Source organism: Equus caballus, chromosome 4 (assembly GCF_041296265.1).
Source record: "Equus caballus isolate H_3958 breed thoroughbred chromosome 4, TB-T2T, whole genome shotgun sequence".
Lineage (NCBI taxonomy): Eukaryota > Metazoa > Chordata > Mammalia > Perissodactyla > Equidae > Equus > Equus caballus.
The window spans coordinates 9,795,479-9,822,394 of NC_091687.1; the positions used below are offsets into that span (position 1 = coordinate 9,795,479).

Here is a 26,916-nt window from a genome sequence, read left to right on the forward strand (position 1 = left end):
CGGCGTGGGAACCAGAAACAGGAGAGGGAGAGTATGAGTCACTCGTCTACAGTCACGGCAAGGGATTTTTAAAAACCTTCCTTCTGACCCAAATTTATTTTTATTTATTAAAGTAACCTGTTGCAAAATACACTGTTCTGCCACATATTTTACTTTGGGAATGAAAAATAATGTTAACAGCTATACTATTTGTTACATGGCCAAGTATTACTCATATTCTTAGAAACTGACTTCCTTCCTTCTCCTATGAGAATCTCTTATCTTGAGAATTTGGCTCTCCAAAGTGTGCAGGGATCCAAAATGTAGTCAATGCACAGCATGTGTTTCTTTTTTCTACCCTGTCATTAAAGTACATGGGCTCAGAAATCCTTTTACATGAACTGTCACATACTTATTTAAAGTGAATTTATAAATGTTGATAATTATTGAAGTGGGGAAACGGGTACACGGGGATTTCTATTTTGCTGAATGACTGCAAATTCCCATAATAAAAAGTTTATTTAAAAATCTAGGAGAATTGCATCTCTTGTTTTAAATAAACATTGCTCTTTTTATGTATTTGTCGCCATTGTCAAGAGAGTAATAATCAGAACATAATAGGAGAGCATCTTAATTCTAAGAATAATGAAACAACTGCTCACAGCTTTACTGTTGGAGAAATCAGCAAGCTTTCTCCAGGATCCTAAGGACCTAGCAAAGTTTCCTCCACATCAGAAACTATACATAAAGCCTATGAGCAAACACTGGATTTATGGACTCAAATATAGAAAGCAAGTTGTGTTGTCATCATTCTAAGTTACTTAATGCTTTCCATCTGTCTGGAAAATCACACCCAGGAAGTGCACATCCCAATGATTTCAACAACTTCGCACCAGATGGACTCAGGATACACGCAGACAGTATGGACAAATAGAGCCACACATACCAGCACACGCACACATCACACATACATATTGTTACATATGAAAAAGCAGCCGTTATGTTATTTCAGAGGCTACTTCTCAAAGTGATTACACATAAATTCTTCTATGCATACACGTTCCAAGGACACACTATTAGTAGTTGGATTTTACTATTAACTGAATTGAAACACCTCCAGAAGAGAATATATTTCTGTGAAGCATTAATGGTGTTGCCAAAGGTCATTTTTTGAACTCTCTCCATACAAATAGCATGTTAATAATGAGTCTCTGATTTATCTCTAGTGCTCTATATACCTACCAATTTGACTGTATCAGATTTTACCACTGCAAGATATACATGTTATCACCTTTCCTTTGCTAAATAATTTAAATATACCTCATTGGCTGGATTAGACCTGCCAGCGTGGCTGCTGTGATGCCAGCCACCAGCAGGTGGAGGCCAAGGGCTCAGTCTTGTCCACGGTCTCATGTTCACTGAACTCACAGGAGCAAATACCCCAGCTTCAGTCTATCAACGATTTACCTGATCTCTGTCACAAAAAAAGGGAGGGAGCACGTAGAAAATTCTTGGTAAGAATGATGGCAAACAAAAGTCACCAAAATACTGAAATTAATGCTGGTAGAGGCATGGTGTTAAGGAAATGGGCACTTCACAGAGAGGAAAAACCAAACAATTTGAATGACCTACTTGGAAAATGGAAGAAATGAACACTCCTCCATTCCGCTTTGAGTCCATCAGTAACGACTTCCTATTTCTCCAGCCAAAATTAGCACTTTGCTTTCACAGAGCTTAGGAACATTACAGAAACCGAGAAGGACTGTCGGTTACCTGTATTTCCTCATATCTGTCTGCCTCTGGCACTGCTCTGAAAATGAAGGGTGCCTCAATCCTCCCTTTATGTCTGGAATCTGTTCCACATTTTCGGCTCTTACTAAATATTTCCAATGCATATTTACTGACTGCAGGAGTAGGCCAACATTAAAATGGAAAACAGGATTCCATTTGCTTAGATTAGGTGTTAGTTCTAGATAAAATCAAAGAAAGATTGAAATGGTTTTCAAAGACAGAGTTATCCCTCTTATTATTATTATTTTTATACATTCTAGTTTGGTAGCTACTTGTAGATTTAAACAAGAAAAGCATTTTCTAGACTCTGCTTGCTACTGTAGATATTACACCTGCCAGGAAAAACCACAATGATAAATGACTGCTATTTGTTCGGGTTTTTTTAAGTGTTAACCACGGAGACCAAAGGACTCAAACTACTGAATACTCAAGTATTCAAGTTCTGTTAGTTCAAGTCTCTGATATTCAATGTTATTAAACTTTTCTCTTCATTCCAAATGTGAAGAAAAACACCATTACCCTATCTTATGCCAAAACGGTACTTTCTAAATGCCTGTCAATGGATGAATGGATAGAGAAAATATTCACATATTTTATATATACATATATATATAAATATATAATGGAATATTGTTCAGCCATAAAAAGAAGAAAATCCTGTCATTTGCGACAACACGGACTCTAAACGGGTTATGCTAAGTGAAATAAGTCAGATAGAGAAAGACAAATACTGTATGATCTCACTTGTATGGGAAATGTAAAAACCCAAACCAAAACAACCCAGTTCATTCATACAGAGAACAGACTGACGGTTGCCAGAGATGGGGGGTAGGGGGTGGAGAAATGGATGAAGATAGTCAAAAGGTATAAACTTCCAGTCATAAAATAAGTAAGTCATGGGGATGTAACGTACGGCATGGTGACTATAGTTAACAATACTGTATTGCATATTTGAAACTTCCTAGGAGAGTAGCTCTTAAAAGTTCTCATCACAAGAAAAAAATTTTTTTCTAACTATGTAAGGTAATGGATGTTAACTAGATTTATCGCAATGATCATTTGGCAATGCATACAAATACTGAATCATTATGTTGTACATCTGAAATAAACACAATGCTATAGGTCAACTATATCTCAATTAAAAAAACATAAAACAACACAAAAACTGTACTATCTGTTGGCCAAATATATTTACAGTAGAAAACATCTAATGCAAAGAGAAACTAAAAAAAAAAGCTCTCCCTGCCCTTAGGCACATGTTGTTTACTGTGTCCACAAGGTCCAGGAGGCACGACCACCATGACTGTCGCCAATATGCACATTAACCACATAGAAATCACAAGAGTCAGAACGGACCATCTTTGTCTTAGTGATGGTGAGCGTGGCTCTCAATTTACACACTGTGCACATCTCACTGCTTTCTCATCTTCTGCCTCAACAGTCTCCTTGGCGGAAAGCAGTAAGGTTCTGGCATTCATGTCTGAGTCCCCTCCAACACCTAATTGCATTAGCAAAATGTTCTGGAAGTGGAATGAAGTGAATGCAATGCAGTGATGGACGCAGTATCCTGCAAAGTGGGGAAACAGAGCTGGGTGACGGAAACTAGCCAGTCCCTGCAGGAGACTGTGCCGTGGGTGCAGGTCAACCAGGACTGAGACCCCAGAGTAGTGAAGGTAGCGACAGGCTGCAGGAGAACTTGTAATCTCTGCCCTTCATGGAAGTTATTGACTGACTGACTTTATTCATTGTTTGCTTTCTTGGCAATATGAGCCCTGAATAAGGCCTGAAAAGCAGCCTGCCACTCGTGTAACTGGGCTGGATGAGGACAACTGAAGTGACGCCCTAGCACGAAATTCCATACTTATTTATATGGTAGGTTCTTTTAGCCGAAAACAGACATTTTTCCGATTAAAAAATAATGCATACCACAGGTTTAAAAATAATAAGAAATAACTTATGGTAACATTTTGATGTATTTATTTTTATTCATTTTCTATGCACATAAGGGCCTTATTTACTTGTTTATTTTACAACACACAGATCAAGTTTCTTAGAAAAATCCTATCAACGGCTATATAATACTTTATTGCTTTTTTATTTAACAATTTATTTAACAGTTCTATCACGGAACACTAGTTGGCTATATCCCTCACATATTTGATAACGTCTTTGCCTCAGGTCTGTCTAACTGTTGTCCTTTTGTCGTGCATGTTTCCCCCCATCTAGATGCCTGCAGAGCTTTTTGGTAAACTTTGAATTTAAAATTTGAAAAGAATATATCTAGAGGCTAGCCTCCCATTAATTCCGCCTTTTGGTGATTTCTTATGATCTGCACGCAGGAGTTCCTTCAGCTAGGAAAACTTCAGCTCATGCTTGTTCTCTCCTGTTAAATTGGCCGCTACACCTCTGCGCCATTCTGCAGTCTCTCCTTAGAGAATAGTAATCATCCATGAGTTGTGTCTTCAGTCTTTGGCCTCCACATCCATCACCTCTGCTTATGCTTTTTCTCTTTGTTTTAAGAGAACTCCTCCAGTTTGTCCTCAAATCAGGAAATCAATTCTCTGCATTGTTGCTTCTGGTCTTCACCACTTTTTATGCAAATTTTAATTCTAACATTACATTTCCTCCCCTTAAAATCTCTTCTTACATCATTGAGCTCCTTTCTCATCCACCTCATAAGCAAGTCTCTTTTTCATCTCCATGTGGTTACCTGATCATCTCATCTCTCATTTTTTCCTTCACATATTCAGGGACACCTGAATTTTACTGACAACAAAAGGCAGACAATTTTCAAATTTTTCCTTTGTACTTTTGGTAAATTTGGTTTTCTTCTGTAAAGTAAATTTAAACTCTGTATCTACTTTGCAATCTTTTCCTTATTCTGTATTGCTCTATATATAGGCCCTATGCTATTTTTAAAATATGCTTATTTGCTTCGTTATCTAAAACTAGGAGAAAACTCTAACGTTTCCAGTGGACATGGAAACATATTCTTTGCTCCATTTTACTCTCCACCTTGGGACTCTTAGATGTCCTTTCCAGAAGAGGGGCTGGGGAGGGATTTTTCAAGTGTCTGCACGTGACCACCTGTCTTGAATCCCCCAAAGAATCGTGTCAAAGGATGCACTGGTGTGGAAATGGCAGGAGGCCCAAGATGACCAGAACACTTCAGAAAGATGCTCCCATCCTCCTGGGGGTGACATGCCAGTCATCTTCTCCCTGGGGTGGGGATGGATGAGGCCCTCACACCGTTTTATTTCTACGCTGGGCTCAGTAACTATACTGTCTATATGCCTTCACTTGTGGAAAATTCTCCTGGGCTTCGTTAGTATTTCTAGAATCCAGCACTATTGATGCTTTGACCTTCTTTGTATATTTAAGTGCAAAGAGCATTCAAATAAAAAAAAAAAAAAAACCTGGTAACAGTGAATCTGGTAGGATGTTTTTGTGATTTATTTTTTAATGTTTTCAGTTTTCTCATACAATCTTCAATTATGCGCTCCTGGCATGCATTTCATTTAAAATACTCTTGGGGTAAATGACACAAATGATAAATAAAGAATGTAAGCTACATATTTTTAATTTTAGCCAAATGGTCTTCTACCCTGGCTAAAGGACATTGTATACCAGAGTCAGAGAGCAGCCATTCTTCCTGACATTTGCTCTTGGTAGAGGCGCTTCGCTGAAAGCTCACTGACTTCTAGGTTTACCAATTTACCCCAAACATGGAGAGTAATAATTCTGATCCACTGACAGGCTTCCGCTTGACAGTTTCAATACACGCACATTCTGTAGCCTGTGGGGGAAACTGACATTTACTGTGCATCTACAATTTTCCAGGCACTATCCTGGGTGTTTTACATTTATTGCACGTTATTCACCCAACAATACTATTAGATATCATTCTTGCTTTCTAGACAAGTCAACTAATACTTAGAGTTGAAGTAATTCATCCAGTCAGTGAACTAGGATTGGAAAAGTCTAACTCTAAATTCTGTGTTTTTTCACACCAATCCGCATGCAAAAAGACAACACATCTCTCAAATCAGCGAGTTCCAGAGTAATCCTGAGACCAGATGCCTCCACAGAACCCCTGCTTCCTACAGACAACGGCCAAACAAGTGATGTTTGACAAAGAATGCAAGGGTGTGCTAATAAACAGCCAATGCACTCACTTACAGTCTTGGAATGCTGTTCTTTAAAATGAGATGCATAGATGATAAATAAAATCTTTCTTTATTCATATACATGTACTATGTGGGCACCTAAGCGAATATGTCATAAAATCCCTCTTAATTAATAGCAAATTATATGATAAAAAGATATTAAGAAGACATTAGTTGTATACAATTTCTCCACATTATTTTTGCCTTGTAGTCTTGTAGATTGCACTCTTTAGAAAGATATATACAGAATTGGAAAGTGAAAAAGAAGATTGACTGGTCTTCTCCTGGCTTCATCCATTGCACTACAGAGTTACAACTGAGAACACAGCAATCAGGTTGTGAACTTTCATAGCTATGTTCACAAGTTAGAGATTAATATGATCCCACAGCTAGAAGGACCAGAGCGCTCATCTAACCCAATGTTCTCATGTTACAAGTGAGGGAATACGGTGGAGCGGGAGGAGCACTGGCGATGGAGTTGGAGATCCGAGTTATAGTTCTGCCTCTTCCACTAATTAGCAATAAGCTGGAGTGACTCCCTGAGTCTCTCTGGGAAGTAACAAAGGGAGATAAATATCACAGTGGGAATCCTGGCTACAGGCTACCATTGCCTTCTGCCCATCCCTTCTTCTGGATCCAGCTTGAACTCTTGACTTGTCTGAAGATCGTAGCATTTGAATAAAAATACAAGATTTTTTTCAGGATCCATTTTAAAGAAAAGCCCAAGAGGCAGATAGGGCCCCAAAGAGAAGATTCCTGTACTAAGACACAAGCTGGTGGCTGGTGCTCCTCTTCACACAAACTATATTGAAGACACTGGAGGTCATAATTTTCCTTCAGCACGACTGTAGGGGTGAGCTCCCCCCTGGACCACTGAGCCGCCAATGGTGTTCCTTTCAAAGGTGGCACCTGGTATTACAAACTTCATTTGATACATCTGTGTGCTTTCTTTCTAATAAAGGAATTTAGTGGGGTTTTTTTCCCTGACCCTCATCTCAATCATCTTTTTCAATCTACTCTCCTAGTATTGCCTGCAGTCCTGTCAGAAACCCTCAGCAGTCAGGTCCCAGTGCGACTCAGCTGCTGGCAGCAGTGTTGCCATGGCAACATCTGTCAGAATTAGCTCCATACCTTCTTTAAAAACTAAGATCTTCTGCAGAAATGTCAAAGTCAATAAATTTTTGGTTAATTTGGTCTTTAAGGTCACGGCAGAATATCCAATAATGATACATATTAAAACATTAAAGTTTTAATCAGAGATTTATTTGCAAAGTGGATAGGAGAAGTGGATTTATCTTTTGAAGCAAAGGCAATATTGTGTACTGCACACTCTCCAAGATGGGCACACAAGCAAGTACTAGTTTCTGAAGTAGCCACAAAGCAGAGCCTCAATGGAGGTCACAAATAGCTTGTCAAAGAGGCGGTTTAAGGAAATGCCTTTACAGCGCAATAAACATTTTACCTTGCCTGGCTACATTATCTTTGAACGATATATAGAGCATTTGTTGCCACTGCTCAAACTGCCTTCTTGTGAGGGGACCCAGGCTTGGGTTGGCAGGAGGCAGACGCAGGGCTTCCAGATACACCCAGACGTGAGACCAAAACATGGTGATCTGCAAATTATCGAAATGTCATCATGCTCTGTTGACAAAACCCCAACCCTGACCCTGCCAAGAACCACATACACCTCCCCAGACAGCCTAGGATCTGGCCAGATGGTAGTATGGGGCCTGAATCTTGAGCAGGGGTAGGCAATTGACAATTGTACTTGAAAGACTCAAGTGCCAACTCTGTGATGTCACAGCCTTTGAGTGGTCCATGGCATTGGTGAGTAAAACCTACTCCATGATAATTTGTCACCCAAGTGGCTAGCAAATAGAGGCTGGAAAAGAAGCCATAAACAAAGGGTGCCCTCATTATCACAAAAGATGTGGAAATCCTTAGTTTTTTAATCTAGTAAGTTGTAGATTTTTGAGAGCAGGAAGAGAGTTCATCAGGCACAATCCTCTTAAAGAAGAGAGAAGAAAACTGGCAGAGAAGGATCCAATGATTTTCCAAAGGCCACTTCACTGGTCAGACACGGAACTAATTCTCCAGACTCCCAATTCAAGAGTCTTCCCAATACATCCTCTTAGACACTTGCTTTGCAGCCAAAGTGAGGGATTAGGACACACGTTGCCTCTGAGAAGCTCAACGTTGAGGCCACACAAACATTTCTGTTTCATTTTGACCCCTCAGCAACAAACCAGGAATATCCACCAAGCCTACGCATCAGTTGTAGAAAGTCCTGAAAGACTTCAGCCCGGTTGCGACCCTGATAGCTTTAGTTAGATGTGATATGAGGTTAGTCGATAGACGGACATTCAGAAAATCTATTCTTTTTATAAACATAGCCTCTGGCGTAGTCAAGAGATAGATATCTGTAGGTTAAAATGCCAGGATTTGAATTTCATGTCATGACTTTCCGGGTGTGTGGTCTTGGTGAAACCACTTCAACTCTCTGTGTCTCAGTTTCCTTAATCTGTAAAATGGGGTCATGATGCCTAAATAGTGCCTGTTTCATGCATTGCTGTGGGATAATGTGCATCAATGATCAACACTCGGTAGTATCTATTATTACAATATGGCCCTGTTTACTATAACTTAGCTCTCTTGGAGGTTTAGCTGTCCTGCCTTTCACTTGAGGCCACACACAGTAATTCTCAAAGGCAGCATTTGAGCTGTTTGAGACTCCATGTTGGAACAGAGGCAATTTGCCAGAGAAAAGGAAGGGACCTCTGATCTCAAATCAAGAACATTTTCCTGATCATACCAATGGTTCCAGGCCATGTCCACTAATGAGGAGTAGTCTGTGTAAAGGGCCTTTCTACCCTAGAGGTGGTGAGAGAATGGACAAAACAACAAAGGGCAAGAAATGGATGCGGAATTGCAACAGTTCTATATTATTCATGGACCAAATAAATCTCAGCATGGACACGTGTAGAATGAGAGAGCTGAGCCAGTGGAACACATCTTTAAGGTTTTGCCAGGGCTAAAATCTGACTTACAGGGTGGGACTACAATTGATGTTGAGAATGTGGGAGATGGGCGTTATTGTCTAAGCAGAGTTATCTTTATAACATTTGAATGGGTCTGGTCTTACACAGGCTCCCCAGCTGTGCTGATGGTTTCCTGAATGTTCCCGAATGGTTTCCACAGAGGCTCGAGAATCGAGCCCAATATGCACTAAGAAGAGAGAATAGGGAGCGTTTATTAATCCTGATGTTAATTACAACCGAAGCCACGTCAAAAACATCAAGCTAAAGCACTAGATTTAGTATGTGACAAAAAGTATACGGCAAACTAGACACAAAAAGGTCACATATTGTATGATTCTACTTATATGAAATACCCAGAGTAGATAAATCCAGAGACAGAGGGAGGACTGGCAGTTACCAGGGGCTGGGGGAGGGGACAATGGGGAGTAGCTGCTTAATGGGGAGGAGGTTTTAATTTGGGGTGATGAAAATGTTCCGGAACTAGATAGAGGTGATAATTGTACAACATTATGAATATACTAAAGCCACTGAATTGATCACTTTAAATTGATTAATTTTATGCTATGTGAGTTTCACCTTGGTAAGAAAAAAATACATGCCAAAATTAACAGTTAAGAATCACTATAGGGGCTGGCCCCGTGGCCGAGTGGTTAAGTTCGCGCGCTCTGCTGCAGGCAGCCCAGTGTTTTGTTGGTTCGAATCCTGGGTGCGGACATGGCACTGCTCATCAGACCATGCTGAGGCAGCGTCCCACATGCCACAACTAGAAGGACCCACAACGAAGAATATACAACTGTGTACCGGGGGGCTTTGGGGAGAAAAAGGAAAAAAATACAATCTTTAAAAAAAAAAAAAAAAGAATCACTATATACCCATCATCTACAAATGGCTTCTCAATAGTGGGAGAGCAATCTGAAACCTGATGTTCAGGTTCACATATAATTATAATAACACTCTGAACAAATGACAACATTACGCAAATCCTCACACGGGCCTGTTCAAGAAGGAGCTTTAGAATATTAGATCCCAGAAAGCAGGGAAGATGGTTTGTGTGTGCTCCTTAGCAGTTGGCAGGTGGTTAATGAATACTCAATGTCAGCCACATAACCAAACAGTGATGCTCCCATTTTCCAGACATGGAAACTGACACACCCAGGTCCACCTGCTCTGTGAGGTGTGAGGTGTGGGGAGCTGTCCACCATCTTGTTACTTTCATTTCAGTCTTAGCTAACTTCATCTCTTTCCTGTGACTCGGCACAATGGTAGGGAGAAAGAAAGATCCAGGCCCAGCCACTTGTGTCAATTTTGTATACGTCTCATTTGCCTTTTTTCTCTTTCTACGACCACCTGAAGGAGGATGCAGCCTGTTCTCCAAATGCCCGCATCTCCCTGGCAATGAAGGTAGGAACATTCCCTGTCAATGGATCCGGCATGAAGGGCCCTAGAAGAAAGCCTTCTTAGGAAGGACAGAGAATTTTGATGGGACACAGCTTCTTTAGGAACCAAGAGGAAATCTGTGCTGATGGGGGAGACTGAGTCTCTTAACGTTTCTAACATGCAGCAAAATGAAAAAGGAGGGTGTTATCTTCCGCATCTGTTGCCTTCTCCTTCTCAGAGGTGCCTCTCCTTCACCAACTTCTGCTTATCTGGGGGAAACCACTTTTCATGATCATAATGACAATACTGATATCAGCAAACTGTCATCGATTGAGGAACTCTATGTGCTGGATGCTCAACTAGTGGCACGTATTATTTCCAAGCCCTCACAGGAAACTTTGAAGGAAGTCATTATTAACTCATTTACATTTGAGGCAACTGGGGCTCAGCTGTCACAGAGCTACTGTGAATCATACTAAGAGACGGTACAGCTTTTGATGGCAATAAACAGCTTGTTTTCCCTAAATATAAAAACCAATTATCTGAATGGAAACAAAGAGGAAGAAAATGACAGTCTAAACATCTATGTTTTAAGAGATCCAGCTGTGGTCTCTTTCAGGACCCCTAGATTATATTGTCAATCAATCAACAAGTGAATGACCGAGAATTTACTGGGAATGTAGTATAAATACAGCCTGCTCTGTGCTGGGAACAAAAAGGAAACAGTGCCATTAGTCTGGCCTGAGGGGCACTGAAAATGTAATTAGTTGCTAATGGGAACACAGCCAAACTCAGAGAAAACCACCATTCCTATGATTTTGTTTTTTTCTGAGAAAGGTAAAAAGGTACATCCATCTCCAAGGCATGTATATATTTAGTTTAATTTAAAGCAAACATGCTTCAGAGTGAGCCCTTCGAGTTTGGAGAACACTCTATAATAAGCAATCAAGTGCCTCTGGCTTCCTCAGATCTTCAGCATCTTCCTCTTACATACCAGATGCTGGGAGCTCACATCTGGAGGCACAGTGCAAGCACAGGCTCTCATGCTTACTCCGTACAAGGAGAAAACTCAAATGCTGTTCCCCAAGCACATGACTGTCACAGAAGGAGGCCACGACCACTGTGTAATGTCGACCTCCTCCGCTAGTCTGTGTGAACTACGATGGCAGGAGCCATGTCTACTTACTGCATCATCACACTCGCCAGATCCAGAGCAGAGTCTGACATCTAGCAAGGACTCAACTATATTTGACAACTGAACGAAGGAGGAAACTAGCACAAGTATTCTATTCAAGCAGACAGAAATATTCATAGCAAGATGAAGTGGAGAGACTGCAGTCTGCCATATATACACATCTATTTGCCCGTTTAAATTGGTCCCAACAAGTCAACTTGAGTTTGGTGAAATTTTTAAAAAACAAAACATTGCAAAATCAAAAGTAAGAGTCTCCAAAATAATGTGTCAGTGTTTCATCTTCTAGAATTCTCTACCAATTCTAAAAACAACTGCACCTTGGTCATTTCCCCACTTATATGTTTTGGAAACAGTGCTAATAAATTTAATTACAGAACATTATTTCTTTAAAAATAAAATGCAAAAAAAAGGGTATTGGCCCAGTTCACATTATTTGAACAAAATACAGGAGCCGACAGAAATTTAGAGAAAATTAGAAGGGGACTCTTTGCAAGAAAATGGGAAAATGTGAGTAAAAATCATCTTTATGGGCTTTTTAACCTAATTCTCTGATACATATCTGAAACAAATATTGATCATTTTTTTTCCTAAAGAAAATTTTTATTACTTCTGTAACAGGGAAACATCTGGAGAAGAGGTAGCAAGTGTTGGATTTTAAAATGCATCCTGCAGATATACTGGTAAAATTGGGTGTAGTAGGGAAAAACCAAAGACAATATTAGCTACGTGGGGAATAAAACAACAAACAAAAATGTAATAATTAAACTTTTCTTGAAAGCCCCAGGTTTCTTTGTGAAACACTGCTAAAATTTCCTGTTTTTGAAATTACATTTGTCTCTTTGTTTTGTTTTTTTTTAACAAACCACCAAAAACTTCGCCTCATATGAAATGCATTCTGTCAAGACTCGAAATAATAACCATGTGGTGACATTTCAGCAGTGAAAAGGATGACCTCAAAAAGTCATGTCAACCCAATCCTGACTGATGACAGCCATAACCATGCTGTTAATTAATGCTCAGGATACAATGTGGATTTTTATGTCTTTACAACTAAATGCCACACATCTAGCAACAGAAGAGACCTTTCTTTAGAAAAAATAACACTAATATTATGTTAGATTATTACGACTAGAAGAAAGGACCTATACATCTAAGTTAGAGAACAAAAATATATTCTATGTGATCTTATTTTCCTAATAGAAGGGAGAATGTGGGGAAGAAATGACTTTATCCAAGTGTGTTAATTTTAAAAATATGGAAGGTAGCCACTTTTGATGAGCATTAGGCAAATTGAACTGCTGTAAGCTGCCCTGTCGCGGTTAACGCTATTACTATTATTTTTCAGTCCATACAAGGATGGAGAAATGAACCACTTGAACTTCTTCTTCTTGGAGACGGTGGCTCACACGGTGAGCTCTGTACCAACTGTTCTTACATCACCTCTGCGTCTCAGCAGGTAGGTGCCCGAATCCTTCATAAGACTCTCCAAACTGCCTTGTATTTCACAAGGAATCTAAATTTTTTAACCTCTAAAGTTTATAAGCTTTAGGAGACAAGGATTTTCAGAAGGAAGAACTCTCCCAAACATCTCCTTACCCGACATAAGGGAAGCTGGTTTTAGTGATGGTTGATGCTTATACTATATCGTTTTGTTAAATCTTTTTAATATCACTTGCTAAAAAGATGACAAATCTCTTATAAATCTTTACACATAGTAAGTATGTGTAATTGGTAGCTGCAAATATTTTTACTGGAAAAGCAATGAACTTAGATTCTAAAATACCAAAAACCTACTTATATAAGTTTGTTAAAAAAAAAAAGGATGGGTGTGAGAGCTGTGTGGTCATGACCCTCCAAGAAGGGGTCATGGAGAACCACGGAACCTGTATTTAACATGCCAGCTTGTCTATTTCACATCTCCAATCTATTGTATGACATCAAATGCCTATGCTCAAAACCAAGGGCATGATGGCATTAACCCTTATACTGAGTAGTCTGGGGCATGGAATCAATGTAGTTTGAAAGCACTGGTAAAGATGAAGTCTGTGCTGCTATTCAAAACAGAAATTTGATGAGAACTTTCCAGAATTGAAGCAATTTCTAAATCAATATCTGAACCTAATCAAATATCTTTTTACTTCCCTGGCATCATCTATATTCTTTTTTAAAATCAATTATCTTCTAAATTATAACAGTAGTCAAAAATTCAAATGTACCTTTCCCTTATTCTGTTACTTCAATAATCTTAAAGCCAAGTTGGGTTGACAGATCACAATCTGACACCAAATGAAAATGCTCTATCTGCACTGAGTTACTGAGATCACCAGTGAATCTAGGGGTGACAGTCAGGAAGAAAACCCCCGGACACCGGACCACAGAGCCTCAGCACTCCCCAGGCTAAAGTCTGTGCAAGCAGCACTTCTGGGAAGGACTCAATCAATCTAGTGGGACACATTTCTTGTTTTCCCTACAGGACTTGGTCCAACTCTATATCTGTGAATGGAAAATACGATCATTTTTCTTGAGTTATTCTCAATTCGTATTTCCCATCACCATCTTGCCCTGTTATTTATTTTTCTACTCTATTAATAAACTATAGATTTGATAGATGACCTATCCTTTTCCTGGTAAATAACATAGGGAACCAAGAGCAAGAGATATAACTTTTATTTCTTGTTATCTAATCTAGACAATGTTATTTTGGGGAATAGGGAGATTGCTTTTCCTCTTTGTATAGATTCTAAAGGTTGTGGTAAATGGTACCCTGACTGAAATTTTTGGGAAATACTTTAACTGCACTTCATAACCTTTTTTACTCTCCACGGGTGTTGTGAATTAAATTTTCCTTGTATTATTATTCTACGCTGTCATGAGTGTTGCACTATCCAATTCAACATGGTGCACACAGAGCTCATCCCAGCTTGTGACGGGGTGTGGTATATGGCTGCATGGAGCAGGGTAAGAGGAGGTTTCCAGGCAGGGAGATGGGTCTCCATCCTTGTACAAAATACATCCTCAAGGTCTCCTATTATACGAGCCAGCACCAGACTCAATTTTGAGCAAATGGTTGTACACATAGGAATCCTTATAGATTCATGGATTTGTGATATGGGATTTCAATCCTTTATTGGGCCTTAATCAACTTACAAAACTAATATTGTAAGAAATCAATATGTAGACATAACCAATGAAGTTAGTATCCTGCTGTTTGTCACCTGAAGGTTGGTCTCTAATGCAGGCATATCTCCAGCTGTCACAGGTAGAGTACAACGTTAATAGTTCTGATTATTTGTGATTTCTATAACCCATCTACCATGAAAGGGAGATATCAGAAAGAATCAAGGCATCCTTTTCTGAGAACCAAGCCTGTGACTGCATGATAATTTTCTCTAGATCACAAGAGCCGGTCTCTGGATATCTTCCTTTTTAAAAAATAAAAGTGAAGGGAGTTTCTCTGTCAAAGGAACAAAGGTTATTTGAACCTGGGGAGCCATGATGGACATGGAGGTGATTTCGTCCAGGTGAAGCATGGATGAGAAGCGAGAAATGGGGTCATGAGATGAGCATGGCTGCAGCAAGGGAGGCAGGTGGAGGGTGGGAGGGAGGTGGCGCTCACCACAGCCCCCTCCGCTGGCTCCTCAGCCTGGGTGTCCAGTCCAGCTTCCAGCCCAACAGCAGGTGTTGCAGCGGCAGGGGGCTCCTCTGCTTTCGGCTCTGTGGGTGGAGCCTGCTCAGATTCAGCCTTTGATTGTTTGTTTGGAGGGTTAGAGGAAAAAGATTCAACACGTGAATAGACAACATTACAGAATAATGGACAGTTAAGATTTTCATCATCATCCCACAGGCAGTTAGCTTCATTAAATCTGTGCTGGAAAAAAGCCCCACATTTGACGTCACAGGTCTTTACAGAACTGAAAGGTCTAGGAATGGACTCTTATTAAGCTTCTTTTTACCATCATCTGTCATTTCCTTTGAAGTGAGACAACGACTAGCATTTTGGCTACTCAGTTTACTTACTTACAAGTTACTCACTTTCTCATGATATCTATTAAGAGATCCTAAAATGGTACTTTCTGCTACTTAGCAGAGAGAGAAGAGATCCTAGGAGCTCCCAGCCTTGCCAGTTGGAAGAGTGAGGAAGAGCTCACAGGACACACTGCCCGGGGACCTCCCAGCTCTGTTGACATGCATTACACCAAAAAAACTGAGGGGTCATCCCAATATTCAGATCGAAATGCATTTATTTGCACAGTTAGGTCATTATAAAGCTAGTGTGTCACTGCCAGGCTGGGAGGAGCACACCCAGCTCCCTGGCAAACAGCCACCACAATCATAGACACTTAGCTGCCTTGAACATTCCTGTTCAATCCTTTCCCCTTTTCCCTCCAACAAAATCCTTCACAGTCACTTTATTTCGTATAATAAACTAATTCTTTAAGGAAGCACAGGGCAGTATTCTCCGGGGCACCAATTAGACTCTTCTAATTGTGTGGACTTTTCATCCCACTGTGACCCATATGCATAGACATCACCTTGATTCCAATTATAGGCAGAATCAGGCTTCTGGGATCTCTTAAATGCTTAGTTTTAAAATTGGCAATAGTAAATAACAGGCCATTAAACACAGCACAGCAAATGCCTGTTACCACAGTTACTGAAAATGATCCTTCTTTATCAATTTTGATTAACATAAATAAGCATATGTATTTAGAGTGATTATTTCAGTAAATGGATGGGCACTAGAGGGCATGTTAAGATCCTTTTCCATCAGAACATTTAAACTGTAAAAAAGTTTAAAGGCGTTTTCCTACAGGAGTAAGAAGTCTCCAATCAACACTTTGATTGGAGAAACCAATAACTTCTGCCAGACTCACCAATCAACAGCCACCTCCAGTTCTTACATCCACCTAAGTTGGTGCACATGACAAGTTCCATAGAGAAGTAATGGAAAAGTTATGCTGAGATATGGAAAATGAATAATGAATAGCCTAGTGTTGGATAAATACAAAAAATAATTGTCTTGTGCCCCCACCAAATCCACCACTGAGATTCATGCCACGATCACACTGCCCTTCTCTTCAAGGGGCATAATAAAATGAAAGGACACTGGTAGATAAGTATGCAGAGATTGGATATTTTTATGGGCTTTTATAACCTTTAAAAGGTGATCTGACACAATTGTTAAGAAAGGCGGAGATAAAAATTCACTCTAATATACTCTCAGGAGTCCTTTATGAGAAAAGATTTCACTTTTATTGTTCAAAAAGAATTATCTTTGTAATGGAATCAGTTTTCATAGCAGCAAAGAGATATTGTAAGCTCTCAGGGTATGATCTTACCATTTTGGAAGTCAAGGTGATTTGCTACGAGAACATGTTATCAAATGACCTACACAAGGAAGAATAGGAAGGGTAATTTGACAAAGCACCAAGAAATCCATATGCAGATGGCTGTCCCCCTGTGAGCTAAGTCTACACTATGGAAAGAGGAAGTCTGAAGTCAGATGAGGAGCCAAGAGAAGTTTCAAAATATGAGTCAAATAAATATATCATTGTATATTTTTTAAAAAACACCAAATGTAAAGATAGCTTAAAATGAAAAAAATATTTGCATCAGAGTCTGGGTTTCTGGGAAGACTGAAGAAATTCTGAAGTTTTACAGGAGGCAAGAATAAGTGGAGTGATTTCATAAATGAGTTGAACTGCATTTGCTTGCTGAAATCAGACAATGCAACAGACACATTGTATGAAGAGGACGTAGGATTGGTTATGTCCCCACAAGTCACAACATTTTCCCCAACATTATAATATCACACCAAATATTACAATATAGCAATACAACTTAACTAAAATTCCAGGCGATAACTATAATTCACCGAATGATGAGTAAGGATGAAACATGAAAGCACGATTGTACACAAAATTAGCTACTCAAATTTGGAAATAGAAGTCACTTTTCCATTCCTTCTAAGATAATGTAAAATCGTAAATCCTTTGTCAAGATAGAAAGAAAAATAAAGGGAAATTGTGACAATCTCTCGTGGAAAGATCTAAAATAGTCCCTGTTGGAATTGTGTCTTGCTTCAACCACTTTTTTTCTACAAGATGCCTCCCTTGACACACTTTTTTTCTACAAGATGCTACCTTGCCACACCTATTTTGGAGCTCTGGTAATGAATCCTTATTGTTTGCTGGAATAGCAATCATTATACATTCAGGGGAGTAAATATTCTTTATTTACTGACGGCAGCAGGATGCCATAATGGTCTAACTCTAAGACTCATACATGGAATTTTTCCTTTAGAACAAAAAAAGGAGTGTAGCCTTGGTGCACATTTTCCAGCATCCTCTGTGATAAGATGGAAGGTGGGTCAATGCAGAGCAAGAGGAGATGGGTCACGACAGCAGGCTTAAGAGTCTAGTCACACTCCAATATAGCATTTGCCTGATAGTCTTGCCTCTCCAATCCTGGGAGAGCTAATTTAGTGAGAACTGGAAAGGACCGTGCAGCCAACTCTGAGCCCTTGGGCAAAGCTTGCAGATTTGAAAGAGTTTGAACTTTGACTCAAGGAATATGCCATGGGGCTGTAAGATGCAGCCTGGGAAGACGTGCAGCTGACAACAACTTCAACATCCACCTCCCTCAGAACAGTCAGTGAACCAAATGTTGGGAAATTGTCCTGCCCCTGGGAAGCCTTTGTATAAACACAACTCAGTCGGAGATACAGATTCACTGTGACTTCCTAGCTCCTCACAGGGCAGAGCCACAACTGGCAGCATCTGCAATGCTGGGCATGACACAGTTAAGTTCCCCAAAGTAAAGAAGATTCAAGATGTCTGCTTCAAAGAATACATATCGAGAGAAGGGGAAGGCAGGCAATGGAAGCTCCTAAAACCAGCTATGGGGGCTGGAAAGATGTTCAGAGAAATTTAAAGCCACTGATTCTACGCCTGGACTTTTGTATCAAAGTAATAGGTGTGAGTTTAATTATGATCCATTGACTCTCCTTTTAGACCAGTATTTCTCCATTTTTCTTAACCCATTCACAATTGACAATTAAAAATCTCATCCTCACACATCAGTATAACCCTTACTCAATCACCCAGCCCAAGAATCACCAATGAATATGAACCATGAGTCTCCCTGGCTCCATTATTAACACCAATATAATTTGTATTTTAAACATTTGAATTCTTATTGGCAGGCCACGCACACTCCTCTTTTCACCCGGTTACACAAAAGTCAAAAGCACGACAATCTATGGACAAGGTGTTAGAGATACACCTGCCTTTGAAAAATATCATATTAACCTTTAAGACAAACTTCCCAGAACAGAATTCCTTACTTAGAAGTGAAATCATCTAAAAAGAAAAATTTGTTCTACTCAAGTGCAATTCCAAGCTTCCAATGTGAAAGCCAGGAGCTAGCATAATTATACACGATCCCCATGGAAAACCAGTGAGCTACAAATAACCCTTGTGCACTAACCTTCAAAGAGCCAAATCCTCTGGATGTATCACGAACAAGTTCACAAATGACATAACTCAAGGTCTCTTCATTCACCTTTAAGAGTAAGCTGCGGCTAGAAAGCTTTCCCATGATAACCGCCGCCGATCTTGCAAGAATCTCCTTTAACACCAAGAGGAACTCTGCTGCCTAGCCACTCCCTGGCGAAGCTTATTTCTCATCTCATTTGGCAGCAAAGCAGAAATCACACCTCTACTATGCCTTAGTTCTTTCTACAACTCACAAAATGAAGGGATGAGATGAGAAATGAGGTAGCTTCAGGTTCAAGAAAAAGCAAGGACCTATTTCAAAGCATGAATTCTTGAGGCAATTTCATTTTCAGTCCTGTAACTTAAACTACAGTCACGTGGAAATATCCGTGTCCTTGATGGATTTACTGTGTCCCACTGAAGCCCATAATTAGGAGACTTTGGTTTTTGCTGGGATCACTGTGCCTTTATAAATATAAGCAACCACATTCAAAGTCACACTGAGATTTTTCAGAAGCTTTCCTTCCTATTTTCTAGAAAACAATGGGCTGCAGAAACCACATTCTGGATATCCAAGCTCTAGATACCCTAGGATGATCAACCTCAGAACATTCATCAGTAACTAACAACTTCCCAAAAACACAAACCAAAATCAACTTACCAAGTTACAGATCATACTCTGGTCTGTCTGCATCGTGAATAGTGAAGTGTCCTGGGGCTGAAAATTGGAGAGAAAATAAAGATTAAAAATTATTAGGAATCCAGCTAATTTGATAAAAAAGCAACAACAAAGATAACTTTTAAATTAGCTCCCACCAATTGTATAGTGGGAAAACAAATGTTTAACAAAATAGATTTAATCTACAATGAAAACACTACATGTCAGAATTTGTAGGACTCTAATGAAACACTGTGTAAAGGAAATTTATAACTTCAATGAACACATTATAAAGTTTTTAAAAGTCTCCTTTTATTTTAAAGCAGAAAACCAAAAATAATGCAAATGTAATTTTTAACACAGTCGTTTTTCTAAATAAAAATCTGAGCTAGCAGAATATGATGGCATGTGAGAGACATTAAATAAAGGGCAGTGTCTTCAGGGGCATCTTCGCTCTGCAGCTTCTCTTCTGGACATCTACACTGAATTAGAATTTAGTAGCTCTAAGCTACACATTTAAACTTTTTAAACATTGGAAATCCAATCTTATTATATCACTTAAGTGTGACTTTTTTGGGTTAAGTATGAATCATAACTTAAAAATTGTATACAATATATTCATTGACCTAAACAATCAAGCTGGAGGAAGTCAAAGGGAACAGAGGTCTCTAAGAGAATATTCATCTCTCACTACACTGGTAGTCAGGCTTATACCCTCCAGACAGACCAGAAGAGTCTTTCCTAGAAAATCTGATCAGTTTAAAGGAAAAAAAAAGTGCTTAAAAATTTGATATCAGAAGTTCCCCAACAGAAATAAAGAGCCAATGACTTTAGGCTAAAGATGGTGGACTGAACATGTGCAATTACTTCTGTTACCTCCAGAATCCAAACCAAACAACAATAAGGAAATTTTTTTAAAACATAAATTTGTAAGAGCAAAAAGAATGAGAAGAAAGACAACAGCAATAAGATTCTGAAACTGAAAAGCAGACAAATGAACAGTAAGTAACTTGATGGGTCCAAAAACTCCGTACCTTGAGGTGATATAAGAAACGCCAAAAAGCAACCCAATTTATTACTCAGAACTCCCAAATGATCAAGAATTAGAAACACGAGGACCACAGGAAACGGAAGGAAGGAAGGTGGTGCTAAAGGCAGGGAACTGCGTGAAAGTCTATTAAAAAGTAATTACACCACAAGATAACTCTCATCTATTAGAAATCTAAGCAATATCCCTTCCACTCTTGAACAAGACTTGGGATTTTTTCCAGAGGCCAAAACAGAGGGTCCCTGGACTAGGGGACACACCGGCATATTAGGAAAGTAGCAGGACTAAGTGAACATTTACATAATAAATATCAAGAACATGGGCCCCTCACCCACTTGACCCCCAACTTCTTCTCCATTCACCTCCCATTACACTGGCAGCCAGGCTTGTACCTCCCAGACAGGAGACCAGAAGAATCTTCCCAGGAAAATTGGACCAGCTTAAGAAAGAAAATGCCTAAAGAATCTGACATCATGGGCTCCCCAACAGGAAAGATGGGCCAGAAAATCCTGCAACAATACCCACGGTCAGTGAGCTCTACCTACCTGTACAAGTTTCCTTTCGGCTTTTTAGTGTCCTATTCTTAAATATGATTAGACAGCCAAGGTCACCAGACATTTGAGAAGAGTCTCAAATATGAAAGTGAGAACACAAACAGTAAAAAAAAAATAGAGAGCAAGAAGAAGAAACAAAGACTTTACTGGAGGAAAAAACCTTCAAAAGTGATTACTATTACTAACACCCTGGGAAACATAATGGAAGATGTTGTATTCATGACATAAGAAGAGGATACTATTAAAAAACAAATATTCAGTAAACAAGAAGACCTCCTAGAAACTTAAAAAATAGAGAAGTGAAGAATCTATTGGAAGTGTTGGAAAGCAGAGAAAGATGACAGAGAGAAGGAAATAGCAAAGAAAAAAAAACAATTAGAAGACTAGCTCAAGAAGCCAAGATGTGAAAAAGAGAAGTAGTACAGAGTCAGAAAACACAGGAAATAGAGAAAAATCATCAGTGAAAAAAAATTTCCCCAAACTGAAAGATATATATTTTTAAATTTAAAGGGCCTGGTAAAATGTCTGAAAATAGACTCAGACCATAGCACATAATTGTAAAATTTCAGCAACAGTAGGGTAAAAAGAAGATTCTACAAACTTCCAGAGAGAAAGAGACAAAAAGGAGGGTGGGATTAGGTGTATAAGGTGGATCAGAGTGGAGAGAGAGGATTTCTTACAACATATCATGAATAAAAATGACAGTTTCTCAGTGGGAACACTAGGAGGTAGAATGGAGTGAAGCAATGGTTTCAAAATTCTAAGCGAAAATGATTTTCAGCTTCTAATATAATATCCAAACTAACCATCCATTATGTATATGGGAATAAAGGTATTTTCACATGCAGAAGGTTACAAATACATACTTTCCTGCACACTTTTCTCAGGAAGCTACTGGAAGACGTGCTCTACGCAAATGAGGGATTAAACCACAAACAAGGAAGATCAGTGTCGAGAAAAGAGTGGAAGAAAGAGGAGAAGGCGATCCCCAGGACAGATGTAACGGGGAGCCTGTGGTGACAGCTGTGCAGCAAGTGGCAGCCATGGAGTCCGCAGTTCAGACTGGGGCAGTCCAGAAGGACAGACAGGCAAGTTTGTCAAGAAGATGAGGCTGATTAATATTCAATATTTCCAACAAAATAAGAAGAGATTTATGTAACCACAGAGTATGGGGTTGAACTAGTTGAACTTATCAGTACCTAGAAAACGAAGCAAACCAACCAACAAGCAAACAAGTAAGACCCTACAATAATTTCCTCCAAGGAAAACAAAAAGTTGGCATAAAAGGAAATGTAAACTTCATGGCTTGAGCACTAAGAGCATTTACGTCATCGTTATAATATTACCATAGATTGGCCAGATGGCTATGATAGAACTACTCCAGAGGAAGGGCAGGAAGCTGACGAGAAATGTGAACTGGAAGGGCAGGAGGCTGAAGTGCTTTAAATCCTCACGGTCCAGAGAGATAAGTCAATAGATAATGCTTCAGAATCAAGAAGGAGCCTATAAGAAAGTCATGTACATATATGGGGGGGAAGCTAGTGAATTTGTTACAGTAGAGAAAGCGTTTACCTCTAAGAAACAGCAAATGGAGGGGGTGTATGATGGTCCCAAATTTTAAAATAAAAAACTCATAAAATTTTGTTACTCTTTCAATTACGTGCATTTATAACTGATAAAAATACAAACTTAAAAGAATGAGAAATGAATAACAATTCTTATGACATGACCTTTCAAAAGAGTTTTACGCAGATGGAAGAGATGCATTACAATCTCTGTGTTTGTGTGTATCTGTATGTGGGTGTGGGTGTGTGAGTGGGTTTTATCTTTTTATTGGTAAGATGGGGGAAAGTAATCAAATTTTTAAATAGAGAAATTCTAAATGTTAAAATTTGAAATTGTTCATGTCTAACATTCTGAGACAAACCATTCATCACAAATAAGCCTCTGGTTGAAACCTCCCTTGAAGAGGTTTTCAGAACTTATTCTATGAGTTTGATAGCCATGGGCTTGCCTTCTACATGAGCTACAACTGTTCATCTGTTGGACATGTACAGCGAATTGGACAGTCCATCGTCTGGTTCCTCTTTCACAGACTCCCAAGGAAAACACTGTCTTATTGGACAGAGCAAACAGCTCGTTTCTGATCTCGCAGTGGCTCCTTTCTGGAGAACCACTGAAGAGGGAAGGTTCTGTGTAGCGTGGCTCCCATACGAATCTCTAGAAGGAGGCTCCTAAAAACCTCTTGTATTTTCCAAAGACCCATCTCATTAGTTCAAAACAATCCTCTCTCTTCTTTTCCAACAGCTGAACCTAGTGGATCTCTCAAATCAAGACAACTTCTAACTTCTAGTAGAGGCCTCAGAAAAATCCCATGGTATAGCTAATAATATCAATAGCTAACTACAGCCACGGAGCACTTAGAATGTGCTAGGCTGCTGGGCTAAGTGCTCTACATGCATATCTCATGTAATCTTCACAACAACCCTACAATGGTGATACTATTACTGTTTCCATTATTGAATTCGTAAGGAGTGGGGTAAAGCTCTGTGCAGACACACTTAATCATTAGGCTACACCAGTAACACAGAGGTCCATATTTTAAAAATTTGCATCATTCTCAAAAGATGGATTTTGCCAGAAAATCCATTTCTTACCTGGGTGAATCCATTAAATGAACCAGCAGAAGCCTAAACAGAAATGGAAACCAGAGAATGTTATTTTTTCATCATTTTTGTATAATCGGTAAATATCCATTAGACAAGTTGGAAAGTAAAGACTGCCACAAATTTTAAAATAATACAAAAGGCTGCTGTGCATGAAAGTGCTTAGGAAATGCAAAAAGCAGTACTGTATTATTTTAAATAGGCTGACAAAAAAAAAGAAAGATTATTTTTACAATGAGTGCTGGTGCACAGCTCAGTGCTAACCATAATCCACTTTCTCAATTATGAGAAGATGCTTTTAGAGAAGAGTCACGAAGGGTTAAGTGACTCTTTTTTCAGTCTATTGATAGAATCTAGAAGTATTTCCAGTATTTCTCTAATATATCATTTTGATGAACAGCTATTATGAGATTCTATGGATCCAGTGGGCCTGGGTAGAGACATTTTACGTGTTCGTATTGGAATGGAATCACTTTAGCAACAGTAAATTAGTTCTGCTCTACATCTTTTTTAGTGTTTGAATAGCAAGATGAGAGTAGAAACAATAAACACAGTAAACGGGATGGTAAAATAAGACTCTGTTAGTTCCCAACACAATCAGTCTGCTTTTTGCGGAGTTTTTTTGTCAACCTATTTGTGTTTGGTTTGAACAGATTTCAAGAGGTACAAGACAAGCTGTCAAGGAGATGAGGTAGGCCTGAGAGAAGACAGTTATGAATAAGGAGGCAGGTGGGAAACATTAGGAAAAACAGAACCTACAGAAGTCTTGGACTAGTCTATACTACATATCGGGGTAAGTACCTCTTCTTTATCAGCCTCTATTTCTTGGTATAACAATCCATATCTCTGGTTAGCAATTTCATCTTCAGATAAATCTGAGTTGTTGATGTCATGGTCTTGGGGACTAGCGGAACTCTCGGTGCTAGCATTCTGGGAGGTTCCCAGGACCAGCGGTCTAGCTGTCTCTCGGCTTTGTTCCCAGCAGCTAGCAATGGCTCGTTCCCCACATACATCTGCTACTAAGTCCACCTCCAGCCCTTTCTTGCTCTCAACTATATCTAAATGTTCCCAGCAATTATCTAAGCCTCCCGTATCTCTGATAGGCCAGTGGTTAGTAGACTCAAGCCAACTGGCAAATCCACTTGCTTGGCCATCTGGTTTACCAGAGAATTCCAATAGATCCATGTTATTCACTGCTAATTCCAAGTTTGGCTGCCAGACTTGACCTGGATCTGTTCCCCTAAAGTCTGTTTTTGCAATTCTTGGCAAGTTAATGGTATGACTACAGTTCCCAGTCACTGTACTTTCAGAGCCTTCTATTAATGAATCTTCTACCTTACATAAACACCAATCTCTTCTGTTTGCATCAGTTCCCAGAAAACAATTAAGATCTGTCCTAGACTGGGCTGCCACTTCATGTGTTACTGATAAAACAACAGCCTGATTTTCATCCCTGTCACCTCCAGGATCACATAACACAGGCTCACACTGAATCTCTTCAGCATCTGCACCGCCCTGTGCTGAGGCTGAGTGATATATTAGATCATGGTTAGGAGGCTCTAGCAAATTTTTCTTTATGTCTTTTCTAGCAAAAACCCATTCCTCAGGGCTGACATCTTCAATGTTAGATACAGAGTCAGTCTGGAAAGGCAGATTCAAAAGACCTGTGTGATTGGCAGTTTCAGCTCCAGAGCCCTCTGTAATTTCACAATTATTTATTACTACTTGAATCCCCTCATCTAGCCCTTGGTCTCTGTCACTAAATTCCTCTGCCATATCTACTCCTTCCATGACTTTTTCTAATATGTCAGCTTTCTCAAAATACTTTCCATTGCTATTTTCCTTACACCTAGCTCTTAGATCTTTCCTACTTTCCTCTTCATTGATTTCTGAGGTCTCCTGGTTGCTCTTCCCTGCCATCTTAAGAAGATGTACTACCCTGTTTCCTGTACTTTCACAAGCTTTCTCTCCAAATTCCTCTATTCCTTCTAGTGCCTTGATATCAACAGCTCCAGTGTCTACCTTTTCACATGTCTCCACACCTGCCCACAGAGAATCTTCTGTCTTCTGTTTCTCTTCTTCTTCGTCTTCTGACCTTTTAACATCCTCTTGACTTTCTGTGACCAGGCCACCAGTTTCCATGGCTGGCATCTGTGACTCAGGCAAGTCATACGGCTGCTCCATCTCCATACAAGCAGCAACAGCAAATTCAGCCTCAGGCCTGGGCTTTGGGGACAACTGTTCATTTTCACATGGAGGGGCTGGCCCCAAGACATGATCACCCTGTTCGGTGTGCCAGTCAGCAGAAGGAAGCAATCCGGTGAACAATCCCGTGCCTTGCTCTGCTTCAGAGAGACACGCAGAGTCTTCCTGAGACCCACCTTGGGTAATTTCCTGGCTGACACTGTCTGTACTAGCATCAGGGCCCCAAATAAATGCACCTAGATCAATTTGAGATCTTTGAATTTCTTCAGTCAACCCACTGTCTGGAGTTTCCTCCATGATCAGGTTACACAGGGAAAGACTTTTTGAAGAGTCAGTCTTTAGAGTATGCAGAAGAGCAAAGGAAAAAAAGAAACATAAGATGAAACAGATCACGGTAAGACTTGATGAGAAACACACAGCTCTTCAGTGGGGCACCGCCAGTTAAAACTAGAGAGTATTTAAATTAAATGGCTTAAGGTTAAATTTGAGACTAGCAATGCCATGAGAAGAAAAGCTCATTTTAGATAATATACCATGTATATAATGCGTATTAAATACAAAAAATCCAGAATTTTCTGGATATTTACCTACCGGCTGTACCAAATCAGTGCTAGTCTGTATGAGTAAAAACAAAAATTAATAATAAATAATAATAGTAATCATAAGGCAAGAGAAAAAAATTCACTAGCACATTAAAATTCCATGCTGTCTAGAGTCAACATACTGGTAAAGGCTGTGACTTT

General features: G+C 39.5%; 1 protein-coding gene across 6 annotated transcripts in view; it reads right to left on the bottom strand.

Moving 5' to 3' along the window:
* The window catches only part of AMPH (amphiphysin), a 227,823-nt gene that overhangs the window by 12,604 nt on the left and 188,303 nt on the right, over positions 1 to 26,916 (bottom strand). For 2 of the 6 annotated variants that reach the window (XM_014738983.3, XM_070264334.1), the window contains exons 14-17: positions 26,765 to 26,788; positions 23,960 to 23,992; positions 19,704 to 19,760; positions 15,163 to 15,288 (exon numbers count right to left, since the gene is read on the bottom strand). In XM_014738983.3, the coding sequence (XP_014594469.2) occupies positions 15,163 to 15,288; positions 19,704 to 19,760; positions 23,960 to 23,992; positions 26,765 to 26,788 (240 nt within the window). Of the gene's footprint in view, positions 1 to 15,162; positions 15,289 to 19,703; positions 19,761 to 23,959; positions 23,993 to 25,990; positions 26,510 to 26,764; positions 26,789 to 26,916 lie in introns of all 6 variants that reach the window. The other 4 variants (XM_014738984.3, XM_070264335.1, XM_023638939.2 and 1 more) reach the window with 3 other exon arrangements.